Source organism: Phytophthora cinnamomi (genome assembly GCF_018691715.1).
Source record: "Phytophthora cinnamomi strain GKB4 chromosome Unknown Contig120, whole genome shotgun sequence".
Classification (NCBI taxonomy): Eukaryota; Oomycota; class Peronosporomycetes; order Peronosporales; family Peronosporaceae; genus Phytophthora; species Phytophthora cinnamomi.
Window position 1 is genome coordinate 778,748 of NW_027151053.1, and position 27,176 is coordinate 805,923.

Sequence of the window (27,176 nt, forward strand, 5' to 3'; positions counted from 1 at the left end):
GAAATTTGATGACATCGAGTTGGCAATAATTTAGGAGCCCTCATCATCCGAGGCCGACTTTTCTATTAACGTAAGGGGGCACCTTTGTGTGGCGCTGGCACTTTGGACATGGGGTCCAAAGTGGAACAGGCACGCTTCTCGTCGAATGGTGCATGTGAGATGCTGGAGCGACAACACTTCAGTTGTTACCTGGTGTAACAAACGTCACGCAAGCAACCAGTTCAGTCGAGAAATAAAAAGGTTTATTGGCCTTGGAGAAGCATACTTCAATTTAAGGATATCGGCAGAGCACATCGCTGGTTCCGCAAACTGGATGGCAGACGCAGCATCACGTGCGTGGACCGAACCATATTTAGCAAGGTGGACTAACATTTCCTCGTGTTGGATACAGTCTCCAGTCCCAGCGAATTGCAGGAAAATTTACACGGGTTTCTCGAGCAACTTCGGTCCCGCTCACTGGCCGCGGCATCCGCATCAAAGTATAATACAACCTGGGGTCAATGGTGTCAATGGTGTGGCTGGCTAAATTTTCCAAGATGGCTGCCCGAGAGCACTAGCCAGCACTCCTATGAACTCGCTTTATTTGCCGTTTACTGCTGGAGATATGGCTGGGGCCAATCAGGCATCGGAAACACTGCCGGTATGTAGCGTGGGGATCAGGATGAAAGCCTTGCCCTCATTGCACTTTGGTAGTGACTGCGGTTGCAGTCACTTATCAGCTGGCACAAGTTGCAGTTGCAGTTGCAACTTCAATACTTGCTTTAAGCCATGCCTCGAAGAGAACCATGATGCACAGAAGAGCTTCCTCTGCGCAGTAGCGAGTGGAGGAATTTCCAAACCTCCTAGTTATTCACTTTTCCTTTTGCTTCCTACTAAGCAATACACTTTGCAACAACAACTTACGGAAGTGCCAGCTTCCCCAACACTGTCTACCGTTTTCATCTCGTGGACGTACTACAAAGTCGACTGTAGTGAACCAGCGTTCACGCGATGAAGGTACACAGAGGCAATACAACTGAAGACGAGTCCGTCGATGTAGCGGAGACCAGTGCGGTGGGTGTCTCGCTGCTCATTCCGGTGGTCGCGCCTCGAATCACGTCGATGTCCCTCGGCTTTAATCGAGTGGACGAAAGCCCGTACTGAGTATGAAGAAAGCGTACGAGCTCGTAGCAAGGGTGACATGGAGCTCTACGAACGACTGAAGGAGACCGGTAAGAGCACTATTGACGAAAAGTTGCTGCGTGCTCTATGCACTTACCGCTGGGAGGCCTGTCCAAGGACGATGTGACGGACGACCGTATTATGTCGGAAGTCCAGGCTATTCTCCAGCGGGTGAAGAATGACACGCTCCCAGATGTTGATCATCTGTTCAGCAAAAAGCTGGGGCTTGACATGCCTGAGTCGGATATGAGCGAGCGTGTGCCCAAATATTTCGTGCAATGCAACCAACTCATGGAGGAGAACGGCGTCGTAGTTTGTTTCGAGGGTGAGCACGGCTCGAAAGAGAAGTGCAAGCTTTTGATCGAATCTTTGTCGCCATATGAGCTGAAGCCGGATGTGAAGAATGCAATTCGTTTCCAAGCACCGGCTGCGCTCACAGACGAATGCAAGTTGTATGATTTGATCCTAGCGAAAGCTCTCGAGCAGGATCGCGATTTCCTGCGTCGCAAGCGTGTCCGCTATGATGATCCATTTGCCAGGGCTGAAAAAATACCTAGACTGCAGGGTCGTAAAGGCCCAACGAACACGCCTGACAGTGGTCATCATGGGCCGCAAGAGACTCGCGGTGGCGGAGCAAATCGCGTAGTGAGAACGGCAGCAAAGGTGCCGACGGAAAAAGTGCGACCGGCCGTGCCAAGAGATGGCTGTCTTATGTGCGGTGGTGCGCATCACGTTGCGTCATGTCCTGCGGCTACCCTAGAGGGTAAAAAAGGAACTACCCCGAAAGTTTCACTCGAACCGCCCGGACAAAACGCGGATGAAGCGTATCAAGGAGCGCCTTGGTGGTGTGCATACCATCAAATTGAACGATGTCCTTGAGCTACTGTGCAGACACTGGCTCTGACTGGTGTTTGATTAGTCGCAAAAACTTTGTGGAGCTCGCTCGGCTGTGCACTGGCGTGCAGGCTGAGACGTTGAAGAGGCCGGTCGTTGGCAAAGCCATCGGCGGGCATGATGTGGAGGCTCGCGAGTCTGTTGAAATGCATATCCGGCTACATACTGCTGCAGGCCCTGTGGAACCGGCTGACCCTGTCACTTGCCTCATTATTGAAGAGAATGAGGACGAGTTCATTGTGGGCAATGATGTGTTGCTCTCGCTGGGTATTAATGTAAGCCGTCAGTTGGAACAACTGGCGGGCAACCGACTGGAGCAAGACGATGATCCTTTCGTCACTGAGAATGATGCCCGATCTGGACTCAGCTATGATGCTGAGATTTGTGCGGTGGTAGAACTTCTAGTTGAAGCAGCACTGGAGAATGGTTTTCCGGTGGAATTCGTGGATGATTTAAGACGCATTGCGCTGAAGCACGATATTTGGCGCTTAGTTTTGCGCGATGATCCGCCTGCAAATGTCCCGCCGTACAAGCTGCGATTAAAAGACAATGCAAAGCCATTCCGATGCAAAGCGCGTTAGTACGCACCACTACAGAGTGCATTCCTCCGGGAGTTTAACAGGACATTGGTGGAACTGGGGTGGGTGTACAAAAACCCTAGTAGCAGGTGGGCGTGTGCAGCACTACCTTTTCGGAAACCGAAAGCAGATGAATTCCGCCAGGCTGTCGAATACAAGCCTCTAAATGTAACGACTGAAGCAATTGCTGGTCTTATGCCTAATCTCAAGACGAAGCTAGAGAGGGCGCGAGGAAAAAAGCACTACGGTTTGTTTGACTTTATTCGGAGCTTCTGGCAGCTTGATGTGGCGGAGGAGAGCCGTGAAATGCTAGCCTACATGACGGATGAGGGCGTGTTCACGCCAGCCCGTGTCATGCAAGGAAGTTGCGACTCAGCACTCAATTTTCAGGTGTCGATGGAGAATTGTTTTGCGGAACTGCTGCATGAATATTTACTCCTCTGGATCGACGATTTACTACTTTTTGCGGATACAGTCGACGATTACCTGTTGGTACTTGAGAAACTGTTTGACCTGGTACACCAGTTTGGACTGAAGCTGAGTTTGAAGAAGTCTTCGCTCTACCAACAATCAGTGACGTGGTGTGGGAAAGTGATTGACCAAAATGGTATTCGTCACGACCCGAAGCGGATCGAAGGCCTCACAGCGATGCCACAGCCACGGACGGCGGGGCAACTTCAACAGTTCATCTGTGCAACGAATTGGCTGCGCGACTCCCTCATAGACTATGCACGCGTCATCCAGCCCCTACAGCAGTGTCTAGATGTGGCGTTGAAAGGAAAACGCAAGCCGAAGCGTGTGGCTTCGGGGATTGCCGTAGATCCCACTGAAAAAGAGACGAACAGCTTCAACCAGGTGAAGACGCTGCTGCAGCAGTCTGGCAGCTCGTATACCCTCGTGACGGCGCGACGTTATGCCTGTTTGTAGATGCTAGCGATGAAAGATGGGCATCCATCCTCACGCAAGTGGCCGTATGGAAATCTGGAGTGACTGTCACGGACCAAGCTCACGAACTACGGATCTGCAAAGGTGGCGCCTTCCATGGTGCTCAAAAATATTGGAGTGTGATCGAAAAAGAAGGTTATCCCATTGGTCTTTCTTGCGAAGACCTGGACTACATACTACAGAGGCCCGGTGGTTTCAAGGTCTTTCGTGACCACCGCCACCTCATCCATGATTTGCACCTGGCCAGGGAATTAAGAAGCACGTTAGAGGAAAACGGCTTCGTTGGTCTGTCAAACTCATGAAATTTCGCTATACTATCGTACATATTGGAGGGCCAAACAACTTATGGGCAGATTTGATTAGTCGGTGGGGAGGTAGTTCCCCTACAACTACGACTACTTTCAAACGAGTTACGCGGCTGCAACCCCGTGCTCAGCGTCGACCGCTGCTGCGTCCGCTGGACCAGGACGGATTTACCTGGCCAACGTTGACGGAAATTGCTGCGACGCAAGCTGCGCATGCTGGCTTTGCCCCGACTGGTGGTACGCGAGATAGCAACAATGTGCTATGGTGTGGAGGTACTATTTGGATTCCTACGGCCGCAAATTAGCTCGTGCAACGCCTGTTGATTATTGCGCACAGTGGGGCGCAGGGTCACCGTGGTGAGGCTGTAGTGATGAACCACCTTCAACGTGTATTTACCATTGATGGCCTGGCCAAGATCGTGCGGCGATTCCTGTGGTCTTGCTTGCTGTGTCTACATGCAAAAGGGGGGTAAGATTATCCCGCGACCCTGGGGCGAACTATACCGAGCTGACACACGCAATGAAGCCCTACATTTCGATTTCCTCTATCTTGGAGATGAGTTTGGTACATGCAAGTACCTGTTGGTCATGAAGGACAATTTTAGCCATTTCTGTGAACTTGTACCCTGTGATACTCCGACTAGTGAAGTTACGGTAGAAGGACTGCTGGGGTGGCACAGCCGTTTCGGTATCCCTTCGCAGTGGCTCAGTGACAACGGATCGCACTTTAAGAATAACGTGATGACCGAACTATGCAAACGACTGAAGTGCCAGCAAAACGTTGCCGTTGCATACTGTCCGTGGGTAAATGGCTCGGTGGAGCGTCCAAAAAGAGATATTTTGCAAGTCCTACGCACTATGATACTCGAGTACCGTATCTCGCACCATGATTGGATGTACTTGGTGCCATTAGTTCAAGCTAACATGAACCACTCACCGGTGGCCTCTCTGGCTAATAGAGCCACGGTTGAAGTTTTTACCGGTTTTGTGGTGGGTCTAACTTGACTCACTACTTTAGCTTACACGTTGCGCAACGTGTATGAGGAAGCGTAAGTACTTAGTAATTACTTAGGTTAATTATATTTGAATACACAAATATAAGTTCAGTAAGAAAGGATTCCAAGTGACTTAGATTAGGTAAAATGAGAACTGTATTGTTGTAAATTGATCTTCCTCTAAAATCTGCTAAAAACTGTTTATCGTCTATGAAAGGGTTGACAGCGGCTGGCTGTCAGAGCCCCGCTAATATGCATGTTTCTGATTGGTAGAAAGATGCTGCTTTCTACCAATAGGATCTTTGGGTATGTGTGGACCACTAATTGTGGTGACCCACTTCAATGTATCCATTGGTGTGTCTTACACCAAGGTGAGGAAGTATCTAAAACTTTTAACAGATAACCTATCCGTTAAATTCACAAGTGGCTTGCAGCCACTTGTGCGTGTAACCCCGTTACACCACCCCCCCCTTAAGGTTAGACGCGCGGGGTCTCCGCACGTCAATCTTCGGAATTGACCACTCGTCAATTCTCCGCGTTTGGAGAAGAAATCCGCGCTCATTCAACGATGAGCGCGCCTCAGAAGAAGTCCGCAAAGTCGGTGGGGAGTCATCTCTCCATCGACGACTACAGAAGGCGAAGTACGGCGACGCCGTCGACTTCGACGACGACGATGAAGACATGGAGGGCGAGGAGGACTCGCCCTCAAAGCGTAAAGACTCAGTGTCGAGCGAATCGCTCGACCCTCACGCCAAGAACGTTCGCCCGCGTGAAGGGGACGAATCGGACGCTTCGAGTTCGAAGCGTTCGCGTACTGAGAGCGATACCCCACTCGCTTCCGCTGGGGCTCTCAGTACTCCGCGCGCTGCTGCTGCAGCGCGTGATGTCAAAGCTCAAGGCTCTCCGCGCGCTGCACCTGCACCGCGCGATCCATGGATGCCGTCCGCGTCCGAGATCGCGGACCGGTATGGGAACTCGGTACCTCCGAATGAGGTGCCGCTGTACGTATGCAGCGCCATCAAGGATGACGCTGTGGCTGCCGAACTGCACTTTGATGCGGAGACGCATCAAAGGCGCGATTATTACATCGGACTCTTCCATGAGCTCCGATGGTTTCAAAGCAAGAAGACCTCTTCTCGCAGCAAAGTGCCAGAATGGCAGGCACTTTGTCAAAGCTGGAACGCCTTTGTTGAGAACTTCAACAAGAGGTCGAGTGCTTACCGTGATCGGATTAAGCAAGCGCGTGATCGCTTCGAGACGTACTCGAAGCGTGGAAAGCTGGAGCAACTTCATGTTGCTGCTGAGGAGGCAAATGTGCCGTGCGCTGTGCCCGAGGGCTTTCAGTGCACGAAGTGCTTCCCAGGCGCGGTCCGCTTGAGCGACCGCGACTTGAACGGGTACACGTCGTTCCGTGTGCCAGAGAGTCTCAAAGGGCTCCGTGCTAAGTTCTTAGCACGTGAGGGTTCGGGCGCTGGCGATGATCGCAGCGCTCGTGTTACTTCCGCTGTGCCAGCGCGTACTGCTCCTCGTACGCCCTCACCATTTCCGGAACGTCCTCCAGCAAGACGTTCCGCGGCTCCCATGTATCTCGATGGGGAGGAAATCCTCTCCAACGAATACGAAAACGAGCCCCTTGAGGGTTCGTTTTCGGGATACTATGGTCAACAATCCGCTCAACAATCCAGCGGGTTGAGCCGCGGGCGTCACGGATCGGCGGTGGCGGGGGTGGGAACACGCCCCGGGTATGATCAGCCCCGTGCTGATCAGTATGCGCCTCTCCACGACCGGCTGACCGCCGTGGAGCGTCTGCAGGGCGCTGAGTTCGCCGCCCTGAAACAGGAGCTGGCGAACCAGAAGGCCCAAGTCGCGGCGGTCTCGCAGACCGCCTCGAATATCCAGGTCGAGCTGGGGACCCAGATGAAGGGTTGCTCCAGCGCGTCCGCGCGCTGGAGGAGAGGCTGCTCGTCGCCGAGGCCAAGTCCTCCGCTTCTGCCTCGGCTCCTGCCGAGGCTTCGGGTCAGCCGAGCTAGATGGCTCGTGCTGCAGGTATGGCTTCAGCCGTCCGACGTAAAAGGTCGGATGGAGGCGCATGCTAGACGGTATGTCTAGCGTGTATGCGTTGCCATGCCGTGCCAACACAGTGAATGGCCCGATGAAGCGCGGAGCAAGCTTGCTTGCTCCGAAGTCCGAAACCGCATGTCTAGGCAGGTTTTGCGTAGCTAACAAAACTAATGAACCAACTTTAAATTCATTTGTGTTGCCTCTGCCCGCATTGTCTGCGTTCAGCTTCTGTTGATCAACAGAAGCTGCTATTGTGTCTTGGACAAACCGAATCACGGCTTGTCTTTTGGTGATGAAACTGATTGCATCCGAGCTGAAGTCATTCAGCTCGCTCTCCGCTAGAGGCCCGGCCTCTGCGTGGTTCTTCGCGGTGTCTGCGCCCTGCGCAGACCCGTGGTCTTTGTCCTTGTTGTTGGAGGAGTCTGCGCCCTGCGCAGACTCATGTGGTTTGTCCATTGTTGCAGCTGACACTGTGCAAGTGTCAGCGGTTTTCTGCGGCTGCTGTATTGCAGTCGTAGATCCTCCCCCACTTAAAGTGGGAGCCATCACTCCGAGTAAACTCGGTAGGCGTGGATGCCGCATGGTATTCACGTAGAACGGTGTATGCCCGGTCGAGGCATGCACTGAGTTGTTGATGGCAAACTCTGCCGTCGATAAGCACTCGCTCCAGTATTGGAACGAGTGAGCGTAGCTCTTCAACATATCGACGAGCACGCGATTCACGCGCTCGGTTTGACCGTCCGTCTGCGGATGATCCGCCGTCGACATGGAAAGCTGGCTCCCAAGAAGTGTAAACACTTCTTGCCACAGGTGCGCTGTGAAGCGCGGGTCTCTGTCCGACACGATGTCGGTCGGCATGCCATGGTGTTTGAACACTATGTCGACGAGCAGACGGGCCGTCTGCTTCGCGGTCACTTCTACCGGCACCGCAGCAAGATGTACCATCTTGCTGAAGCGGTCTACAAAGACCACAACACCGGTGTTCCCTCCGCTATCCGGGGGAAGACCAAAGATGAAGTCCAAAGACATGGACTTCCAAAACTCCGACGGAGTCGGTAGTGATTGCAGTGGAGCCTGCGCGAATGGCGCAGGCTTTACGCGTTGGCATACCTCGCAAGCACGGATGTACTTGCGCACCCACTTATACTGGTGGTGCCAGTAGAAGTCGCGAGTGAGAAGGACGTAAGTCTTCTCACGTCCGAGATGTCCCGCAGTCGGGGCATCATGATACTCGTACATGATCCTGAGTCGCAGGTCATGGTCATTCGGCACGACAACGCGATCCGCGTTGTCGTCGACTGCATTGTAAAGCAGTAGTCCGTCGTGCACACGAAAGCGGTGTGCACGCGCTCGAAGGTGCTTGGGCAGCTTCTGACGGGACTTGTCAGAAGGCGCTGTGCCATAGGCCAGCAAGAGCTTCGCGTCCGCGTCGTGCGCGTACGCGGCCTTCACATCATCCAACAGAGATGATGTGGGTTTGCTCGATCGCATGGCGTCAATGGCATTGACGTCAACAGCTTCTGCATAGTCCGGCCGACGTGATAACGCGTCGGCCACTACATTCAATCTTCCGGGTTTGTATTCGACCCGGAAGTTATACTCCGCAAAGAATGAGAGCCATCTCGCCATTCTTTGTGATATGTGTGGCGACTTCACTGCGGTGCGCAGTGATGCATGATCGGTGTAGACCACAAATGGTCTACTTCTAAGCAAATACACTCGGAACTTTGCGAGTGCATACTTCATGGCAAGGAGTTCCTTGTCATGCACCGGATAGTTGCGCTCAGCTGGCTTTAGCTGACGCGATTGGTAGTAGACGACACGATCACGGCCCTCGTGATCGTGCTGCATCAACGCGCATCCGATCGCGAAATCGGATGCGTCACACACTACGTGAAATGGGCGATCTTGGTCAGCCACTGTCAAGATCGGCGCCTCAGTCAAGCCCCGCTTGACTACATCGAATGCCTTTTGGCAATCGGGTGTCCAATTCCACACAGCTTCTTTCTTAAGAGTTGTGACAGCGGGTGGATCTTGCCCGCGTAATCCTCCACGTACTTGCACAAGTACGTGGCCAAGCCAAGGAACTGCCTCAGTTCCTTGACACTTGAAGGCGTTGGCCATTCATTGATCACTCTGACCTTTTCCGGGTCAGGGCGAACACCATTCTTCCCTACGAGACACCCGAGGACGGGTATCTCGCTCGCCCCGAAGATACACTTCTTCAGGTTCGCGTAGAGCTTATGCTTTCGCATAAGCTCAAGTAGCTTCCGGAGATGCACCCTGTGCATCTCTACGTCGGTCTTCCCGTCCACAGCCCGGCTGTGGATGAACACATCATCGAAGTAGCTCGGTGCGAAGTCGCGCACCGAGCGCAACAAGTGCGTCACGCACCTGTTGAAAGTCGCAGGGGCATTCTTAAGCCCCTGTGGCATTACTAGCCATTCCCAGAGCATGCCGCTTGGCGTGCTCACTACCGTGAGAGGGATATCGCTCTCACGCATTAGGATCTGATAGAATCCATCTCGCATGTCGAGAGCACTGTAAACGGTGCTCCCGGCCATCGAATCGATGATAACATCTTTTCGCGGTATCGGCGTCTGCGCCGGTACTGTCGCATCGTTCAGCTTGTTATACGCATGAACGATGTGCCATCCGCCCTGTGGCTTCTTGACACAGAACTCGGAGCACTGTGCGGGGACTTTGATTCCCGCACTTGTCCTGCTTTGCGACGACTTTCAAAGAAGTCGTCAATCGCTTTTACTTGCTCTCGCGGCAGTGGCCACTGCCGCGTGACACAGTAGTTCGTGCCCGGCACGAGATCAATCTCGTGCTGAATACCCTTATCCTGCGGAAGCTCCGCAGGAATCTCTTGCGGGAGTACGTCTTTGTACTCCCTCAACAGTTCGTAATAGGGACTCGACTTCAGCGAGTCCCAGCCTTGTTCCTCGAAGCGCTCTCGCTTCGTCTTCGCACTGAGAGTGTCTTCACTCTCAGTGGTACTTCCCATGAAGAGCTGCCTCAGCTCTTCGCTCTCGCTCTCCGTTCTTTCGCTGTCCGAAAGAACGCAGACCTGCTCGATGCGTCCATCGTGCAGGTCGCGCGTGAAGCGCTTCCAGCTCATGGCTGGGAGCGAAGTCAACTCCGACGCCATCGTCGGAGGACTAGCGAGTTCCATCTCTCGATACTGGAATCCAGTATCGGTGCGCGTCAAGACGCTTAGCGTCTTGACATTCGGCGTCACCGCCGCAGTCTGCCCATCAGACTGCTCTTGTTGCGTCTCGGTCCCGGACCGAGACTTGCGCAGCGTTTTCCGCTTGCGCCGTCTCCTTGTTGTGCGGAGCCGGGCTCCGCACAGTTGTTCTTCTGGTCCAGGCCCGGCCGTGGACAGTTGTTCGCCGGCGGACCCCGTCCGCGGGCGCGCGGTATCAAGCCCGGCCTGATCGCATGGCGCTTCGTCGTGCAGCCCGGCTGCACGACAGCGTGCAAATTGCGTCAGTGCGGTACGTTTGCAACCGTCCGCACAGTTTGCAGCGTCAACTCCCGGAGTTGACACGCCTTCGTCACCTCGACGCCAGCTATTGGCGGAGCCCCTCATCACCGAGGGTGCGTCGACTCCCGGAGCCGACGCGTCGTTGTCGACCTGACCTCTTCGGGTCAGGGACTGTCCCACGCGTACTTGAACGCGAGTGTTGGTTCCCGGAACCAACCCATCTATTTCTTCTGACATCGGCAGCACCGCCGACGTTGGTCCCACTTGCGCGCATCCTCGCGCACCCCTTGGGCACTCCGGGACAGCAGCATTAAGCGCTGTCTCGACTGGTAAGTCGTGCGCACCTGCTGGTGCGTGCGCTGCGGTAACAGGGCCATCGCTCTCTGTTCCGCTGTCGCGTCCGAAGCGCACGAGCGTGCGCTTCTTCCAGTCTATCACCGGATCATGCCGTGCAAGCCACGGCATGCCCATTACCACGTCGAACTTATCGTCCAGGTCCAGGACGATAAAGCGTTCGACAAACATTCGTTGTTTGTACGAGAAACGCACGTTCACGACGCGCTTCTCGGTCTTCACGATGGCACCTGTTGCCAGTCGTACCTCCAGAAGACTTCGAGGTACATTTACCTCCTCGAAGTCAAGTCTCGACAGGCTTCGTAGTCGAACAAAGTTGTTCGACGCGCCTGAATCTACCAAAGCTAGAAGAGAGTCACTCGCTCTCTTCGAGTAAACCTTCAAGATGACTAGGTTCGGCCTGTCATCTTGTTTCTTGCAGTGAGATCTGGTCTCACTGGGGGCTGCAGTCCTCAGTGTCGCGTGCCCGATGTCGGCACGCGCGACTGCATTACCAGTAGGGCGCCCCGCGTCTACTGGATGTTCGCGTTTTTTTGTTGGTCCGCGGCGATGCCTAGCATCGCCACGACGGCCACCTCCAGGGGGCATGGGAGCTGTACACTCCCGTGCAAAGTGACCGATCCTTCCGCAACGGAAGCATCGCACGTTGCCTCCCTGCTGCTGGTAACCAGCAGCCGTTGCATTCGAGAGGTCCATTGTTTCCGGACCTCCCGGCCTCGCTACCGGGCGCGGTTGCGGCCTCGGCACGTTCACATGCAGTTTAGCCTGCCGCAGGCTAAACTCTTCTTGCATTGCGAGAGTAATCGCAGCTTCGAGAGTACTCGGGTACTCTCGGAAGAGATAGGTCTTCACGGGCCCATCTCTAAGTCCCTTCATGAACGTGACGACCTTAGTCGCCTCGTCAATTGGATTGGTCACGATATTTGAAACCAAGTATCGTGCGCGCTGCGCGTAAGCATGAACGTCATGCTTACCCTGCTGAAGGTCGAGGAACTCCGCCCTCGACCGGAACTCGATTTGCGGGGGCTCAAACGCTTGTCTGAGCTCCTCTTTGAATACTTCGTACGTGCTGAAGCACGTAGGATCGGAGAGTCGGCGCCCGTACGCCCAACTCCTTGCGCGTCCGCCAAGGCAGGACATGGCGAACGCGACCTTCGACAGCGGGTCGACGATGCGTCGAGCCGCTATGGCTGTGTCGAGCTCGACAAGCCATCGGAGGAGAGGCTCGCCCTCTCTTCCCACGTAATTGCTTACGCTCAACTTTAATGGTTGAGCACGCGGTGTCGTCCCTGACGACGCCGTCACTGAGGAAGCAGCGTCACGCTGTTCCTTCATGATGAACCCCAGAGCAACACCATGTTGCTCCGTCGGCGATAGCGTACGCAGCATTGTAGCTATCGCCGCTTCTCCAATGACTGTTGACAGTCGTTCGAGGGCCTCCCACTCTGGGTCAGACAGGTGGGGGCAGTCAGCGCGTGCAACATGCGTTGCAGGCGTGTTGGAGCTTCCATGGGCACCTCCGTGCTCATGTGGTTCTCGGCTCCGCGTTCGTACACCGCGTACGAACGTCAAGCAGTCGGTCGTTGGACGGACTACAAAGTGCTACCAGGTGTAGTGGGTCTAACTTGACTCACTACTTTAGCATACACGTTGCGCAACGTGTTTGAGGAAGCGTAAGTACTTAGTAATTACTTAGGTTAATTATATTTGAATACACAAATATAAGTTAACTTTAGACAAGACTCCAAGTGACTTAGATTAGGTAAAATGAGAACTGTATTGCTTGTAAATTGATCTTCCTCTAAAATCTGCTAAAAACTGTTTATCATCTATGAAAGGGTTGGCAGCGGCTGGCTGTCAGAGCCCCGCTAATATGCATGACTCTGATTGGTAGAAAGATGCTGCTTTCTACCAATAGGATCTTTTGTGTATGTGTGGACCACTCACTGTGGTGGTCCACTTCAATGTATCCATTGGTGTGTCTTACACCAAGGTGAGGAAGTATCCAAAACTTTTAACAGATAACCTATCTGTTAAATTCACAAGTGGCTTGCAGCCACTTGTGCGTGTAACCCCGTTACAGCGAGGGTGGAGGACAGCAAAATGACCGAAATACGACGCACGAGTCTGCCGGCCTGACCGCGGGTCGATCCATCGACAGACCTTCCTCAGTGGAGGATAGCAATCCTCCGTCAGTAGGTCTGCCAGCACGGTTGATATTTCGTTTGAAGCGGCGGTACCATCTCTGCCTAGGACTCTGTCGAGAATTTCAGTTTCTACCGCCTTGATCTCTGAGCTGGCCCAATCTTCGCAGTTGAACCGGACGTGTTCTAGGAGAAGGGTGACAATAGGTGCTACCCTGGAAAGTGCATCCACCGCTGCCTCAATTTGCTCTCCACCAGATTGAATCACTAAATGATCGCCGGTAACCGCCACAACCTGCCCATAGTGAACTTGTTGAGCAACATGCGCCGAAACCACACTCCTCAGGAACGACTTTCTCCCCGCTTTATCCACTTCGCGTGCAGTAACTACGTGTTCCTCGACCACCTGTCGTTGCCTATTTCCTTCGCCTCCATCAAGGCTACGAAACCACACGTTGGTTGGATCCAGCCGGATGACCCTGGCGTAGAACGGTTGATCGTACTCGCCGTCCTGTAGGTCCGGCATCAGGTGTAAGTATGAGCGCGACGTCAGGCGAACCATTATCCGGAGTGCTGAGGGCTGTAGGCTTGAAGCAGGGGGATTTAAAAGCTTGGAGGAAATCTGAAACTAACCAGCCTCCTCCTCCTACATGCTCCTACGTTGGTTTCATCTTTTACTCCGTCTGCTGAAAAGCTATTTTCACTCTCCGCTTGAAATTCCCAGTCCGTACCAGCAGAAGTCTCTTTATCTTCCGTTGTCTACCAAAACTCTAGCCGTATCACCCGGCCCAACCTAGAGTTGCGCCATGACTTACACCGTGGCGTTTGCGGGTTCCCAAGATCCTCCAGTTAAGGTTCGGGCTATCCAATATCCACATCATTCTGGGTATGAGCTGCAGCAGCTTTCCACTGGGGGTTGAGGACCTCCACTGTGTTTGGCGCTCGTTGTGCGCTAATTTTCGAACCCATTGCAAGGTTCGCAAGGTGTCAGCCATTTTGTTGAACGCTCTGAGATGATGTTCCCTCCGTTGAAGCGATCTGAGCGATCTGGTTCTCCAGACTGGATGTCGCTCGAAACTACACGCTACTGGTGAAAACATCTTAGTCGCTGTCTCGTACATGTAGGTCGTTAGCCTCATGCAACTTCACGATTCGGAACACTACTGGCGAAATACCTTCGCGGTTCATTGTTCAGCATTATCAACAAATACATTGCATTCTGGTACATATACCTACACTTTTACTCAAATATATTAACCCCTCCAAACCGGATGCTGCATAATGCAGCATAGATTTGAAGGCTTAAACTGCATATATGCAGTTTAAGCGATTTTTGACTTGAAATTTGTATTGGTGTCCTTTCCCCCGCAACAAGGGTATACAAACTTTAAGATAAGGTGTTGTTTATTTTCTGTACCCGCCTTTTTATTTGCACACGGACAACGACAAGTGTTTTTCAAAATTCGGATTATTAGTTATGGTGGGTAGCAAGGACTGTCCTTGACTTGCATCAGCTCTACGAGATTTTGTGTGACACTCCACCCAACGACTGGTCTGCAATCGCTTGGACCACTCCCCCGCCTTTTCAGAATCTGCCTCATTCGAGAATTTACGCGCGGAGGGCTCAAGTCGACTACGGGAAGATGGTGAAGCCGAGAGGCAAGATCCTGCGGGACTGCGAGGTGACGGCGCGCGACCTATCGTTCAAGTCGGTGTGGCGTGAGCTCAAGGCTCAAGGCCGGACGCGCAAACCGCCCCCGAGGCGCAGCCTTGACGATCGCTACTACTACATTCGGCCAGGATGCGAGTTGAGCGAAAAGGAAGGCGTGCATTTCTTCCGCGGGGAGGAAGCTGTGCTGGAATACTACGCAAACGGTATGTCTTTATTTCATTATTGCTGTTGAAACTGCTCTAACGTCTTGTGGGCATTATACGTAGTGCTGCGGAACACCGCACGTGTTCCCACACCTGCTGTACCTGGTGCCCCTGGAGACGCCCAACTGGCTGCTGCCGCCGAGGTTGTTCGGCTGAACTATAGCGCTGAGATCGAAGCTGCACCATCTCGCGAACAAGTGCCCGCTGCTCGCGCACGCGCTTCCGCATCAGCGCGAGTTCCCACATCGCCCCAACTTGCTGTTATTCCCGTCGAAGCTGCTCAAACTGCGGCTCAAGCACCTCAAGGCGCTGGTCAAGCTGTTGCTGGCCGTGACGGCTCAACTGCGGCGGAGGCGACGCCATCGGCCCCTCCGGCTACGCCGCCAACCTCTGTTCGAGGCGCTGCACCCGGGAAGCGAGCTGCTCGACGATCGGCAAGACGCTCTCTTGACGCGGCATCCGGTGCGTTGCCAAGAACGCCCACACGTGCTTGTCGCACCACCACGACGGAGCTCATTGCGACGTCTCCTCATTGTGGAGACAGCTACGGCGATACGGCTTCCCCCGCTGACTCAAGAGATGAAGAGAAAGGTTTGCTGATCTTATACTCACTGTTATGATGAATATTATACTGCATGCTATGCTGTATATTCTGCTGCATCCTATGTAGTATGGTATGCTGTACGATATCCTGCATTGTATACTGCATACTTACTTATGTTGGTCCTGGTTTGCTGCAGACGATGATGACGACGAAGCCGAAGTCACCGCGCGGGGAAACGCGCTATTGGCAGACAACGACGACGACCTGAATGCCATTGAAACGAACATTAGTGGTCAGTATGGAAGTATTGAATCAGGAGATGAGGCCGAGAAAGACGACGTGGAAACTGGCGAGTACGAATCTGATGAAGACGTGGCGGCTTGGTGCTTACCGGAAGATGTTACTGATGACCCCGAAGAGATCGAGGCCGAGATTGCTGCTGAAGTTCTTTTTGCAGAAAATTTCTTGGAAAGCTTCGACGGCGAGGACCAAGTGCTTGCCGGGAATTTGAAGAACCCGGTATTGCGTAGCATGACATCAACGGGCTGGGAGGACGTGGTGGAACCTGACGTCCACCAGCACATGATGGCTCCGTACGAGCCCGTCGATGACGTTGGCAGCTATCCAGGGTTGCGGCAAAGCTACTCTGGTCCGACGGCTGAGGCGCTGCGGCATGGTGACTCTCCGGTGGCACTCTTCTTCTACTTTTTGCCTGTGGTTCTGTGGCAGCACATTGCTGCGTGCTCCAACGAGTATCATCGCGAGATGCTGCCGCACCGGATTGATGAATCCTACCAGCGGTACCGGAAGAAACAACGGCGCAATGCTGATCTACCTCGCAAGACACGCCGCGACATCCAGCATGATATGGAAACGATGAAGCCGATCATGCCCCACGAGCTCTGTCGATTCATTGGTTTACTGGTTGCGCGAACCATTTCGCCGAATCGAGAGAAGTTGGCCAACCACTGGAAGACGACTGACGTCGGGGCCATCTCTCGCGGCAGCTTTGGTTCAGTGCTTTCCCGCGACCGCTTCATGGAGATTTCGCGCAATCTCCATTTCAACTCGAACAGCGATGCCAGGGCTCAAACAGACCGAGCGTGGAAGATTAGGAAGGTGGTGGAGGTTCTGCAAAGGACATTCGCACGAGGATACGTTGCGCCATCGCATTTGGCCTTTGACGAAGATGTTCTACCTAGTCGTTTATTCTTCAACAAGATGCGAGTCTACATGAAGGACAAGCCGCACAAATGGGGCACGAAGCTGTTTATGTTGTGCAGTGCAGTCACCGCGTACTGCATCCGGTAAGATTTGTGTTTGGTTTTTCAATTAGACTGTGCTGTACTATGCAGCTTATTGATTCCAATATTGTGCTCCACTATGCTGCATATGGACAGTTTTGAAGTTTACTGCGGCAAAAAGCAACACGCCAGTGACGCGCACAAACCGGATATGAAGTCCGGGCCTGCTGCAGTCGTGCGAAACCTGCTGGAGGTGTTTGGACCTGAGGCACGGAAGCAAGGAATGCGGCTAGTTGTTGTTGACCGCTTCTACACGTCTGTCGCCTTAGCAATTCAGCTATTGCTGATGGGGTTCTACTGTGTGGGCACTATAATGACGAACCGGCTAGGCTACTGTAAACAAGTCATTGATAAAAAGAAGACGCGACCAGCCAGTATTCCGCGAGGCTCATTCAAGATTGCTCGGTCGAAGCTCGTTCCGAACATGACGGCTATCAGATGGTGGGACTCGCGACCAGTGCATTTCCTGTGCACGGGTGGCAGCACCGCTATTGACAGAGTCGGGCGGCAAGATGGCGCCGAGCAGGTGGAGGTGCCGTGCCCCCGCGTAGTCAAAGATTATCACGACTTCATGGGGGCGTGGATGTTCACGATCAACTGCGCTTGCAGCGCTACTCACTGCAACGTGCGCTCCGCTTCAAGAAGTACTACAAGTCGCTGGTGCTGGGCTTGATCGACCTGGCGATGGTCAACGGATACATTGTCCATAAAGCCTACCACAAGAACAAGGAGTCGCGCCCACTTACGCATGTCAAGTACATGATCAAGCTCCACCTACAGCTTTGCCAGCTTCAACCTACCGACATGTACGAGGGCAACACCTTCGGGACGCAGCTACCGCCAGCCACTCCCGACTACGAACCCATCCCTGTTGGTGTAGGCCCGCCTTCGGTCCACACCGCGCGCCAGGTGGACGAGTGGCGCAATGAAGGCACGCAGGCGAAGCGACGGCAGCGTGCATGCAAGGTCTGCTCCGCCCTGCGCACCAGCACGCAGCGCGCCGCTACGACGACGTACTTCTGCGGCGACTGCAATGATCTGGGACCGATATTTCTATGTATGCGGGCTCGAAGGAACGTGCGCGGGGTGGCTATGACGTGCTGGGATATCTGGCACAAGGAGTGGGCCAAAGGGAAGCTGATTCCGGTGGAGGACGCGAAGCCGATCCGAGTTCGCCGCAAAGCAGACGCGACTGCTCCGGGAACACCTTCAACACCAGAAACTCCTGTAAGTACAAAGAGGCGCCGCACAAGCCCGTAGTTGGTAAGCTGCATATTAGGCTGACTTTAAAGTTGAATATATGCAGGAAGTGGTTGATGAGTGTGCCTCCGTCTACCATAGCGTAGTCGTCGTGTATGCAGAGCACGTTGAACCTAAGCATGGAAATGGTGTCTTTGTACACGTCCTCCTGACTCTCGCCCGGGTCGCACATATTCCCATCCCAAACTGCATCTTGCGCGGCATCTTTTCACGTAAGATCAAGTTTGCAACTTGATTGCGTGAGTTTGGCAATCTTCTTCACTTGACTTTTGTATTGTGCATAGAACCCATACAGACGAGTCAGGAGCTTGCGTTATGTTTGGGGGTGACATCCCAACTTTTATCTTGGGCTTCAGTATGGGAAGTTTGATTTCAGAATTTTAGAAAATGGGAACAGCAGCGCCAGCGGTTTCTGTTCGGCGGTTTAGGGGGAGTGCCCTGTCACTTTCCGCTGTAAGCTGCATTATTCAGGTTGGAGGAACGACTAGGTGATTCTTAAGCTGTCGATATGCACGATTAGCACGCTATTGTTACCGGCACGATAGCTCCGGCGGTCCCCTAACCATTTTTGTATACAAACACCAAGACTAATTACGCTGCATATGCAGTTTAGATGTTCTTTCGGGCTCCCGGTTTGGAGGGGTTAACGATTAGCAGATTATCATCCCTCTTCGCTACAGTAATTTGTCTGGCCCAGACTAAATTTGAACATCGATTTTTTTTTCACTCACAATATTGTGGTTTGCAGATATTTTGTCGCTCGGATTTAGGGCTTAGATCGATCTCTGAGATAAAATAATTCGAAGACATAAACATGCGACATGGTAGTAAATCGACCTCCAGGTGTAGGTAAGTCGCACAACCTCTTCCTACTAAATATAACGGGCGCATCGTTGGTTCTCAGGACACCGAGGTAACATCGGCGGCCACTGCTACTCCGATACGGCTCTGTTGGACGTGTTTAACGGCTCGTTAGCTTCGTCTGTGAGTGCACTAGCGGCTCCTGTATCGCTGGGCTTTCCGCTTGTCTGTCGCGCGAGCAGCTCCCCGCCATGTAAGACCACATGTTGATACTACGCTACCATTTTACTTTAGGAAAAGCGTTTCGTATGAACTGCTGTAGCTCCTCTAAATAAAATGTAGGGTGGGCTTTCACGTACTTTCGAACACGGGTTACCACGTAGTTCGGCCAACGCGACGAGCGATTAGTTCGACCTCCTTCATCAACCACACCTTCGGTCAAAAACAACTTGTACCAACTTTGCAGTGTTCGCACGTTAGGCCCAAATATATCGCTAACATACTGCATACATATTCCATACACATGCATAAGAAAAACGGCTCGCCAACGGTAGTCGAGAGAGTACATGCTGCACTTGTGCACGATGAAGGTTTTCGGAAACTGCGGTGCTTCGACAGATCAGCAGCGCGATCTGCCGACCACTCGTCAAGTGTCCAGATGTAAGTGTCCAATTGCATATTTTATATATATAAAGCGCGGCATTATAATCCGTACACAGAAATCGCGATTTAAATTAAATCGGCCCGAATTTCGTTTTTGGATCGGCAATTCGACCACAGATAGCGTAAATCATTATGCCGCGCTTTATTTATATAAAATATGCAATTGGACACTTACATCTGGACACTTGACGAGTGGTCGGCAGATCGCGCTGCTGATCTGTCGAAGCACCGCAGTTTCCGAAAACCTTCATCGTGCACAAGTGCAGCATGTACTCTCTCGACTACCGTTGGCGAGCCGTTTTTCTTATGCATGTGTATGGAATCTGTATGCAGTATGTTAGCGATATATTTGGGCCTAACGTGCGAACACTGCAAAGTTGGTACAAGTTGTTTTTGACCGATGGTGTGGTTGATGAAGGAGATCGAACTAACCGCTCGTCGCGTTGGCCGAACTACGTGGTAACCCGTGTTCGAAAGTACGTGAAAGCCCACCCTACATTTTATTTAGAGGAGCTACAGCAGTTCATACGAAACGCTTTTCCTAAAGTAAAATGGTAGCGTAGTATCAACATGTGGTCTTACATGGCGGGGAGCTGCTCGCGCGACAGACAAGCGGAAAGCCCAGCGATACAGGAGCCGCTAGTGCACTCACAAACGAAGCTAACGAGCCATCAAACACGTTCAACAGATTAGTATTAGAGTCGCAAGGGCCGGAGACACACTAAGTTTCAGTATGGTAGCGTAGTATCGACATGCGGTCTTACATGGCGGAGTGCACCTCGCGCGACAGACAAGCGGAAAGCCCAGCGATACAGGAGCCGCTAGTGCACTCACAGACGAAGCTAACGAGCCGTTAAACACGTCCAACAGAGCCGTATCGGAGTAGCAGTGGCCGGCGACGTTTCCTCGGTGTCCTGAGAACCAACGATGCGCCCGTTATATTTAGTAGGAAGAGGTTGTGCGACTTACCTACACCTGGAGGTCGATTTACTACCATGTCGCATGTTTATGTCTTCGAATTATTTTATCTCAGAGATCGATTTAAGCCCTAAATCCGAGCGACAAAATATCTGCAAACCACAATAATGGCCATCTGTTTTTATATCGGGCGCCAGATATTATAACTCGGGCAAAACACTAGGTGAAAACGACAAACGCATTGCAAAGCATAATAAATAGTCTGTCTCCAAAAGGGACATACTAATTTTGAACATAGACTAATTTTGAATACCTAAATAGTCTGCTGGTGGTAAAGAGAACCTGTATTTATGCAGTTAAGACTGCCGTTTGCACTGTTTCTAGGGAAACACCAAACGATGGTCTTCTCGAGGATGACAGGCCCTGCTCGCTCTGAGCGGCATTTAGCATCATTCTCGTCTTCGTCGATTGGCTCTTCTTCATATGTTGTCTCCGCCTCGCCGCGCTTTGCCAGCGCATTCCATCTGTACTTCTGTATAAGCTCCTGTAAGTGAGGGAGCAGTTGTGTTGCTGTTCATGTTCCGTCAACACCAAGCGAGAAGCCACATCTCATCATAGCTTTGCCTGCTTAATTCATTGAAATGGATACGCAGGAACCAAACCACTTCACCAAGACGAGCCCAGTTCAAACAAACTAATTATGAATATTTGTGCCCAGACTAAATATGAACATCCTGATTTCTGTAGCACATGAATTAGTCTGGCCCCGACTAATTTTGAAGACAGACTAATTTTGAGCCCAGACTAGTTACTGTAGGCACCGTGTCGACACTGCTGATCTAATGCACCATAATTCTATGTGGAGCTAGCTAGAACACCACGTTCTTTGAAAAGCAGGACTGGTCTTACTGAAAGCTTAGAGGTTTCTTGACAAACTTGTGACGGGTAGACTAAGCACGAGTAGTTCACAAGGCGGTTCACGATCAGCTCTCACGGCGTGAACTTCATGCACGGAGTCGCTGACGATAAGGGTGAAAGGCTTGGAGACGGAACTTCTGACAAGCTTGAGCGTGACCTGTTGCCCCCTGCAGCTTGTTTTGCTTGGACGTCTGCGCTAGGACATCCACCGCCAGCGTCTAATCGGCGCGTGCGAGGTAGCTCGAGGGTCACCGACCTCCGAACACTTGTTGGTGGCACGCACTTCACTCCCTCATGTCCTTGGGGCGTGGTGCTTTGCCCCAATGAAAATACTCATGATCCGTAATGGGATCGGACTAAATGCATTTGGCGCCGCTACATGTACAGTACATGACAATACAGTACAGTACAGTAGCCGGAACCATTTTGCGTTTCAAGAACAGACAATGATCCCACCGGGCAGTATACTGACTCACGGCTTCGCACAGCTACATGTACTCCTTTTAAGTACACGTAGTAGTATAATACATCGGTCTCACTGGAGACCACCGTGGGCTGCGATTGCTACTGTAAGTCATTTCCGCCATGACAGGATCAGGATTGTCTTGTCAGATTTGCAACTGGCATCGACTTGTCCATTGTCCTCCGCCATCGAACGGGGTTTGCCCTTGGGCCAGGTTGCTGTAAATGGCCCTCCATCACGCGCAAGCTCACAACGAGAAGGTCTCCTCAATGGAATGGACACGGAAGACGGATAGATAAGCTCGATTCGGAGTCTCACAATTCCTTCTATTTCTTTGGTCTCATGTGGCACTCCACCCTCCTCCTCGTCCTCCTGGCCTGTGTCTGCGCTGCGCAGAGCCTCTCCACCCCGTCGAACAGTTCTCTACCCACCTTCTCTTCGAGCGGCAGCACCAACGACGTCTACAACGTCTGCCCCGTTGTCGCGACCTATGCCTGAGCTCGCCCGAGCAGGTCCGCCAGCTTATCTTCGGAACGTTCAAGCGCACCGCCAAGATGAACTCATTGGATCGAATTGCAGCTTACGACCACTTCCACGACGTCGTGTGCTGCTACCTGGAGAACCAAAGGTTCGAGGTGAACGCCCCGAAGACGGACGCCACGGCTTTCGAGTCGGAGCTGCTGTCCACGCCCGTCAAGATGACCGACTGCTCTCAACTGTTTGGCAACTACACCGCCGCTACCGTCTGGAAATCTGCCACCAGCACCGACGGAACCACGAGCCTCAGCAGCGAATCTGGTGCTGGCAAGGTCGGCATCCAAACTGCAGGGGGCAAGACTGGTACCCAGACGACTGACAGCAAGGCTGCGCTCTGCAGGGGATAGACGGTTTACCCATCCTCAGTGCAGCTCTTGAGTGAAAACCAGGTCCGTTCTCTTTTATTATTTGCGTTTTTATTGTTTCGTTTTGTGCGTTTCTGCTTTTTGCAGCACCGAGTTACTCGGTAATCATAGTAAATGACCAACAAAATAGTGAGCGCAGCAAATAAAACGATTACTTTTAAGTACTCGTTTGCTTAGGTATTAAAATAGCTAGTAGCTACCACCTAAGGTATCTCAAGTCCATACTGAATAACAAAATCGTGATAATACGTTGACAGAAATGTTGAGGAGTCAACGAAAACAGAGTTGTTTGCTTTTGGATCTCAGGACGACAGTGCTTCAACTGCGCCATGAAATGGGTAACTCGATAACCTTTACCTGCAGCACAATCCGTCATTGTTCTACCACTTGATACAAGGAGAGATGTGGCGTTTAAAGCTATGCGATCGATATGTTAGTGCAGTACACCCTTCTAATCCCTGTAACAAGCATGCACTCTTCGCCGTAGATTTCTTTATTGTTGAATTCGGTGGCCAAGCCAAGATTAAGCATAGTAGCACGAATGTAAAGCAAACTCATCAACCATGTTGACTGTGAGCACAATCGCCAACCCCCAGCGCCCGGGTTTCCATACAATTCCATTGTACTACGTAGTATAGGATAAATATGGCGCATCGGCCGTCAGACTTTCTCGCTTATGGAACTCGATAATGCTTAGTTTTTGTGTGTAAGTTTTGTGTGTAGGATATTCTTGCCGAACAGCAATGCCGGCATGCCTTTTTATACCGTGAGCCAGTTCAATTCATTTGAGACGGTTCGCAACTTTTTCTGTTCGAGTGAAGTACCAGTATAGTATGTAAGCAATACATGTACGCATTCTTTCCCACAGCAAATCGCCCACCGAAGCGAACAGTACGCCGAATATCTGGCTCGGGGTCTCGGGGCGTGATGCCTCGCTCCAATCAGATCTCACACCGCAGCCATCCTGAGCACTCGCCAGCTTACTACGCTGTAGCCCACATTCGCCCTGATTGTTCAATTGAGCGCTGTGCTCGTCATCTAAGCATCCGCGCACGTCTTGAAATCTTTAATAATCTTGATTAGAGAATGGAAAGGATTGCCTTTAATCTCAGGGAGGATTCGCAACACTGCTACTATAGTGGCTTCTATGGTTTGAGACTGCATACTTCGGATCTGTCCCAAATTAAAATGTTGTAGTAAGTATTTTTTTTCGAGGGTGCATGCATACAAACTAACAACGCGCGTGTGTGCACATGGTACAGTTGAGCCGGGGTCCCATCTTAGGATCGCGGTACGGCTTGTAGGCCTTGAAGGCACGCGCCAACTAAAGGTTGGTGGATGGACGCTGTTTCCGCTGTGACAGGCGCTGTTCACGATCAGATTTGATCAAGTGAAATGACCCCAACAAACGGGGGAGGGGGGCTTCAGTACAGTACAGTGTACCAGACTATCATGTACTACGTTGCCAGGGAGGCCCCCTCAATCGACTGGAGCGGTGACAGCCACATAAATATCGTCGAGCTCAGCTACATTTCGCTCACAACCACTTTTTCTCCTTCGGTCTCATGTGGCACTCCACGCTCGTTCTCCTCCTCTTGACATGCGTCTGCGCGGCGCAGAACGATTCGGACTCGTCCGGCGGATCTTCTAACCCCGTCGACATGTTCTCGACGAGTGGCAGCACCGGCGACGTCTACAACGTCTGCCCCGTTGTCGTCGACTTCACCAAAGAGCAAGACGACCTCTCCGACGAGGAACTCAAGGCCAACGCCGCCGACGCAGCCATGTCTGCGTACTTGCTGAGCCACCCGAACAACACCCTGTGGGACTATTTCAAGATTGAGCACAGGCAGAAAAGGAAATGAGCAAGCGCCTGCCGCTGAAGGAAAGGATCAAGAACGCGATTAAGGGCGTAGTCGACTACACCGCAAACACTGTCATCAACCTGGCACAGGACATTGCGGACGCTGTCAAGTGGATCGTCAACACTCTTCGCGATCCCCTCGTCGGAATTAGACAAGTCACCAGCTTTTTCAAGACTTTCGGCAAGAACGTCAAGTCCCTCTGGACGCTTTTCAAGGAGGACCCCAAGGAGACGGCCGAGAACATGGGCGGTGGTTTGCTGCTTCACATCACACACCACCCCGCTGAGTTCACTGCCGAGACGGTGCTCACGGTTAGTGCTGGATTCGCGGTGATCGGTGGTCTCATGGCTGGTGTCGAAGCTGTTTTTGGTGGAATGAGCAACGCCATCTCCAACGTCCTGATGTCCGTCCTGATGTTCCTACACGCTATCGACGACCCGATTTACATTGTCACGCCCCTCGTCAACTCCCTCATTGACACCGCCGGCGCCATCAACAGTAACTCCTCCAGCAACTCCTCTGATGTACTTACCATCGACCCGATCAAGCCTCTGAAAGCGTGCAAGATCCCGAAGCAGTACCGCCCGGTGTTCTCCTCTCGTGATCTGTGTCTGAGCTCCCCCGCTAAGGTTCGCGAACTGATTTTCGGAACGGCCAAGCGCACGATTAAGATGTCCACCCAGGAACGGATTGCCGCTTACAACCACTTCCACGACTTTGTGTGCTGCTACCTGGAAGACCAAGAGTTTGAGGTGAATGCTCCGCAGACGGACTCGACAGATTTCGAGCCTAAACTCGTAGCAACACCCGTCAAAATGCGCAATTGCACCCAACTCTTTGCTAACTACAGCGACGAGACCGTGTGGAAATTTTCTGGATCCACGAGTCTTGTCGATGAAGACGAGGACCTTGACGATGACTCGAACAACGAATAATACTATACAGTAGACACCGCGGTTAAGCAACGCTAACGAATCCATATTTTGAAGTCATCCATCATTTCGCTAAATGTGCCTGGTATACAGCTAGTACGGTAGTGCAACCATATTTTTTTACACTGATGACACCTGGGAATGAAGGACACGGAAACATTGGCTCACCCTTGGTGACAAGTGACTGAAGGCGTCGCTGTTCCCACTCGAAGGCCGCCTCTCCATGAATTACATCAAAGAGTTTGCCAATCGTATAAGGAAGCAACGGGCGAGGATAAAAAGAAACAAGAAGAAAGCGGCGATGCACATTTCTAAGCTAGGCCAGTAAGTACTACGTAGTAGGTAGCAATCTCACAAAGTATCAGGTACTAGTATATCCTTACAGACTGAAAACGTTACAAAAGCAATGATTGGGTTGGAAAGTTCCTGCAGCAGTTGTCTGTTGACCACTTGAACTGCTTTTGAATACACACCGGAGTAGCCGAAGAGCGTGATGATGAACAAAGCCACCGGAGTAGCCGAAGAGCGTGATGATGAACAAAGCCGTGCTTCGCCCGGAACAGTGCTGAATTTTAATTGCAGACTGCACAGCATGCAACAATAGGTAACGGAAAGTGCCAATTAGTATTGCGGTGCCAAATAGAATACCCCCAGTAGAATCCGATCATCTCGTTGACTAAAATATTCCTATTGTACCTACGCTAATTAGTATACCTCACGTTGGCATCTTAGAGCACGACATTCGGCACTTGCGCTGCGGAAATATTGTCGGTTTTCAATTCGCTGTCAATAACAAGCACCTGCACCAACCAACCAACGCCACCATGCCTGGATCCCGCCTCGCCAAGACCATGTCGGAGAAGAAGGAGGTCGTCACGTGGATCGAGGAGCACCGAGAGGTCCCAGCAAGGGCTCTCACGCACTTCCAGAACAAGCGTGGGTGGAAATCTCTGCGGCTCAGATCCGATATTGGTGGAAGCAGAAGGAGTCAATCATTCAATGTGCCTGACGACGTTGTTACTCGGTCTGTGGCAGCGGCAGGATTCGCTCCCTGTTACCAAGATTGGCACATCAGTCGCCATGACGTCTATGGAGCATTATTTTGCCGCAAGTGGCTCTCTCGCGACGATGATTCCGATGACAACAATGTTGAAGAGGTTTCTCGAAAATCTGGACGAGTTCACGATTTGGGACTCCGAGGATTCCGTCTAGGCAATAGTTTACCACCTCCTAATTGTGTACCTTGCTCAGAATAAAGTGTGTTCAATTCGAGGCATTTTCCGTTAGATTCTTGCTGTAGTACAGCAGTACTACAGCTCTCATATCTTCTTTAATAAGAGGAAATAGATAGTTCGAAGTAGTTTAGTTGTTACTTCCACTGCCCTACTGTTCTAATCGGATCTAGTATAGTAGTAGGAGCTAAAGCAGAATCCTGTCGAGATGTCGCTGCAATTATCTCCAACCGCGTGAACAAAAGCCGTCTCAATTATGTCGAGCCTTTGGCGTATAAAATTGTCACGACTTCAACGCTGCCGAGCCGCGTGGCGTCCACGACAATGCTTCTGAAAAAGACAGGAGAAATGTTTCCTGTAGCAAACAAGAACACAACTCCAACTTGATCACGAGCGTCAGTCTGTATCGTTGCAGCACTCTTAAACGCCCTCTCAATTGCCTTCCGAGAAAACCGTTCCTTGATAGTCAAGATTTTCACCACCTCCAGGTGGCCTGCACCAGCTGCTTGGGTTAAGGCATTATCTATCGAAGCCAATGAAGTCTTAAATCCATCGATAGAGCACAAATA

At 52.0% G+C, this 27,176-nt stretch overlaps 4 protein-coding genes across 4 annotated transcripts; all 4 read left to right on the forward strand.

The window, feature by feature from the left end:
- Nucleotides 1-1,248: 1,248 nt before the first annotated feature.
- Nucleotides 1,249-14,961, forward strand: IUM83_09044 (uncharacterized protein; the record flags this gene model as incomplete). The annotated part of the gene is made up of 2 exons (XM_067933459.1): nt 1,249-1,674; nt 14,869-14,961. The coding sequence occupies 2 exons, from the start codon at nt 1,249-1,251 to the stop codon at nt 14,959-14,961; spliced, it is 519 nt and encodes a 172-aa protein (XP_067780983.1).
- A 7,269-nt stretch (nt 14,962-22,230) lies between these two features.
- On the forward strand, nt 22,231-22,560 carry IUM83_09045 (Iron/zinc purple acid phosphatase protein; the record flags this gene model as incomplete). Its single annotated transcript, XM_067933460.1, has 1 exon — nt 22,231-22,560. The coding sequence occupies one exon, from the start codon at nt 22,231-22,233 to the stop codon at nt 22,558-22,560; it is 330 nt and encodes a 109-aa protein (XP_067780982.1).
- A 1,879-nt stretch (nt 22,561-24,439) lies between these two features.
- IUM83_09046 (uncharacterized protein) lies at nt 24,440-25,378 on the forward strand (the record flags this gene model as incomplete). The annotated part of the gene is made up of 1 exon (XM_067933461.1): nt 24,440-25,378. The coding sequence occupies one exon, from the start codon at nt 24,440-24,442 to the stop codon at nt 25,376-25,378; it is 939 nt and encodes a 312-aa protein (XP_067780984.1).
- Nucleotides 25,379-26,199: 821 nt separating this feature from the next.
- IUM83_09047 (uncharacterized protein) lies at nt 26,200-26,587 on the forward strand (the record flags this gene model as incomplete). The annotated part of the gene is made up of 2 exons (XM_067933462.1): nt 26,200-26,274; nt 26,411-26,587. 2 exons carry the CDS (start codon nt 26,200-26,202, stop codon nt 26,585-26,587), a joined length of 252 nt encoding a protein of 83 aa, XP_067781174.1.
- Nucleotides 26,588-27,176: the final 589 nt, after the last annotated feature.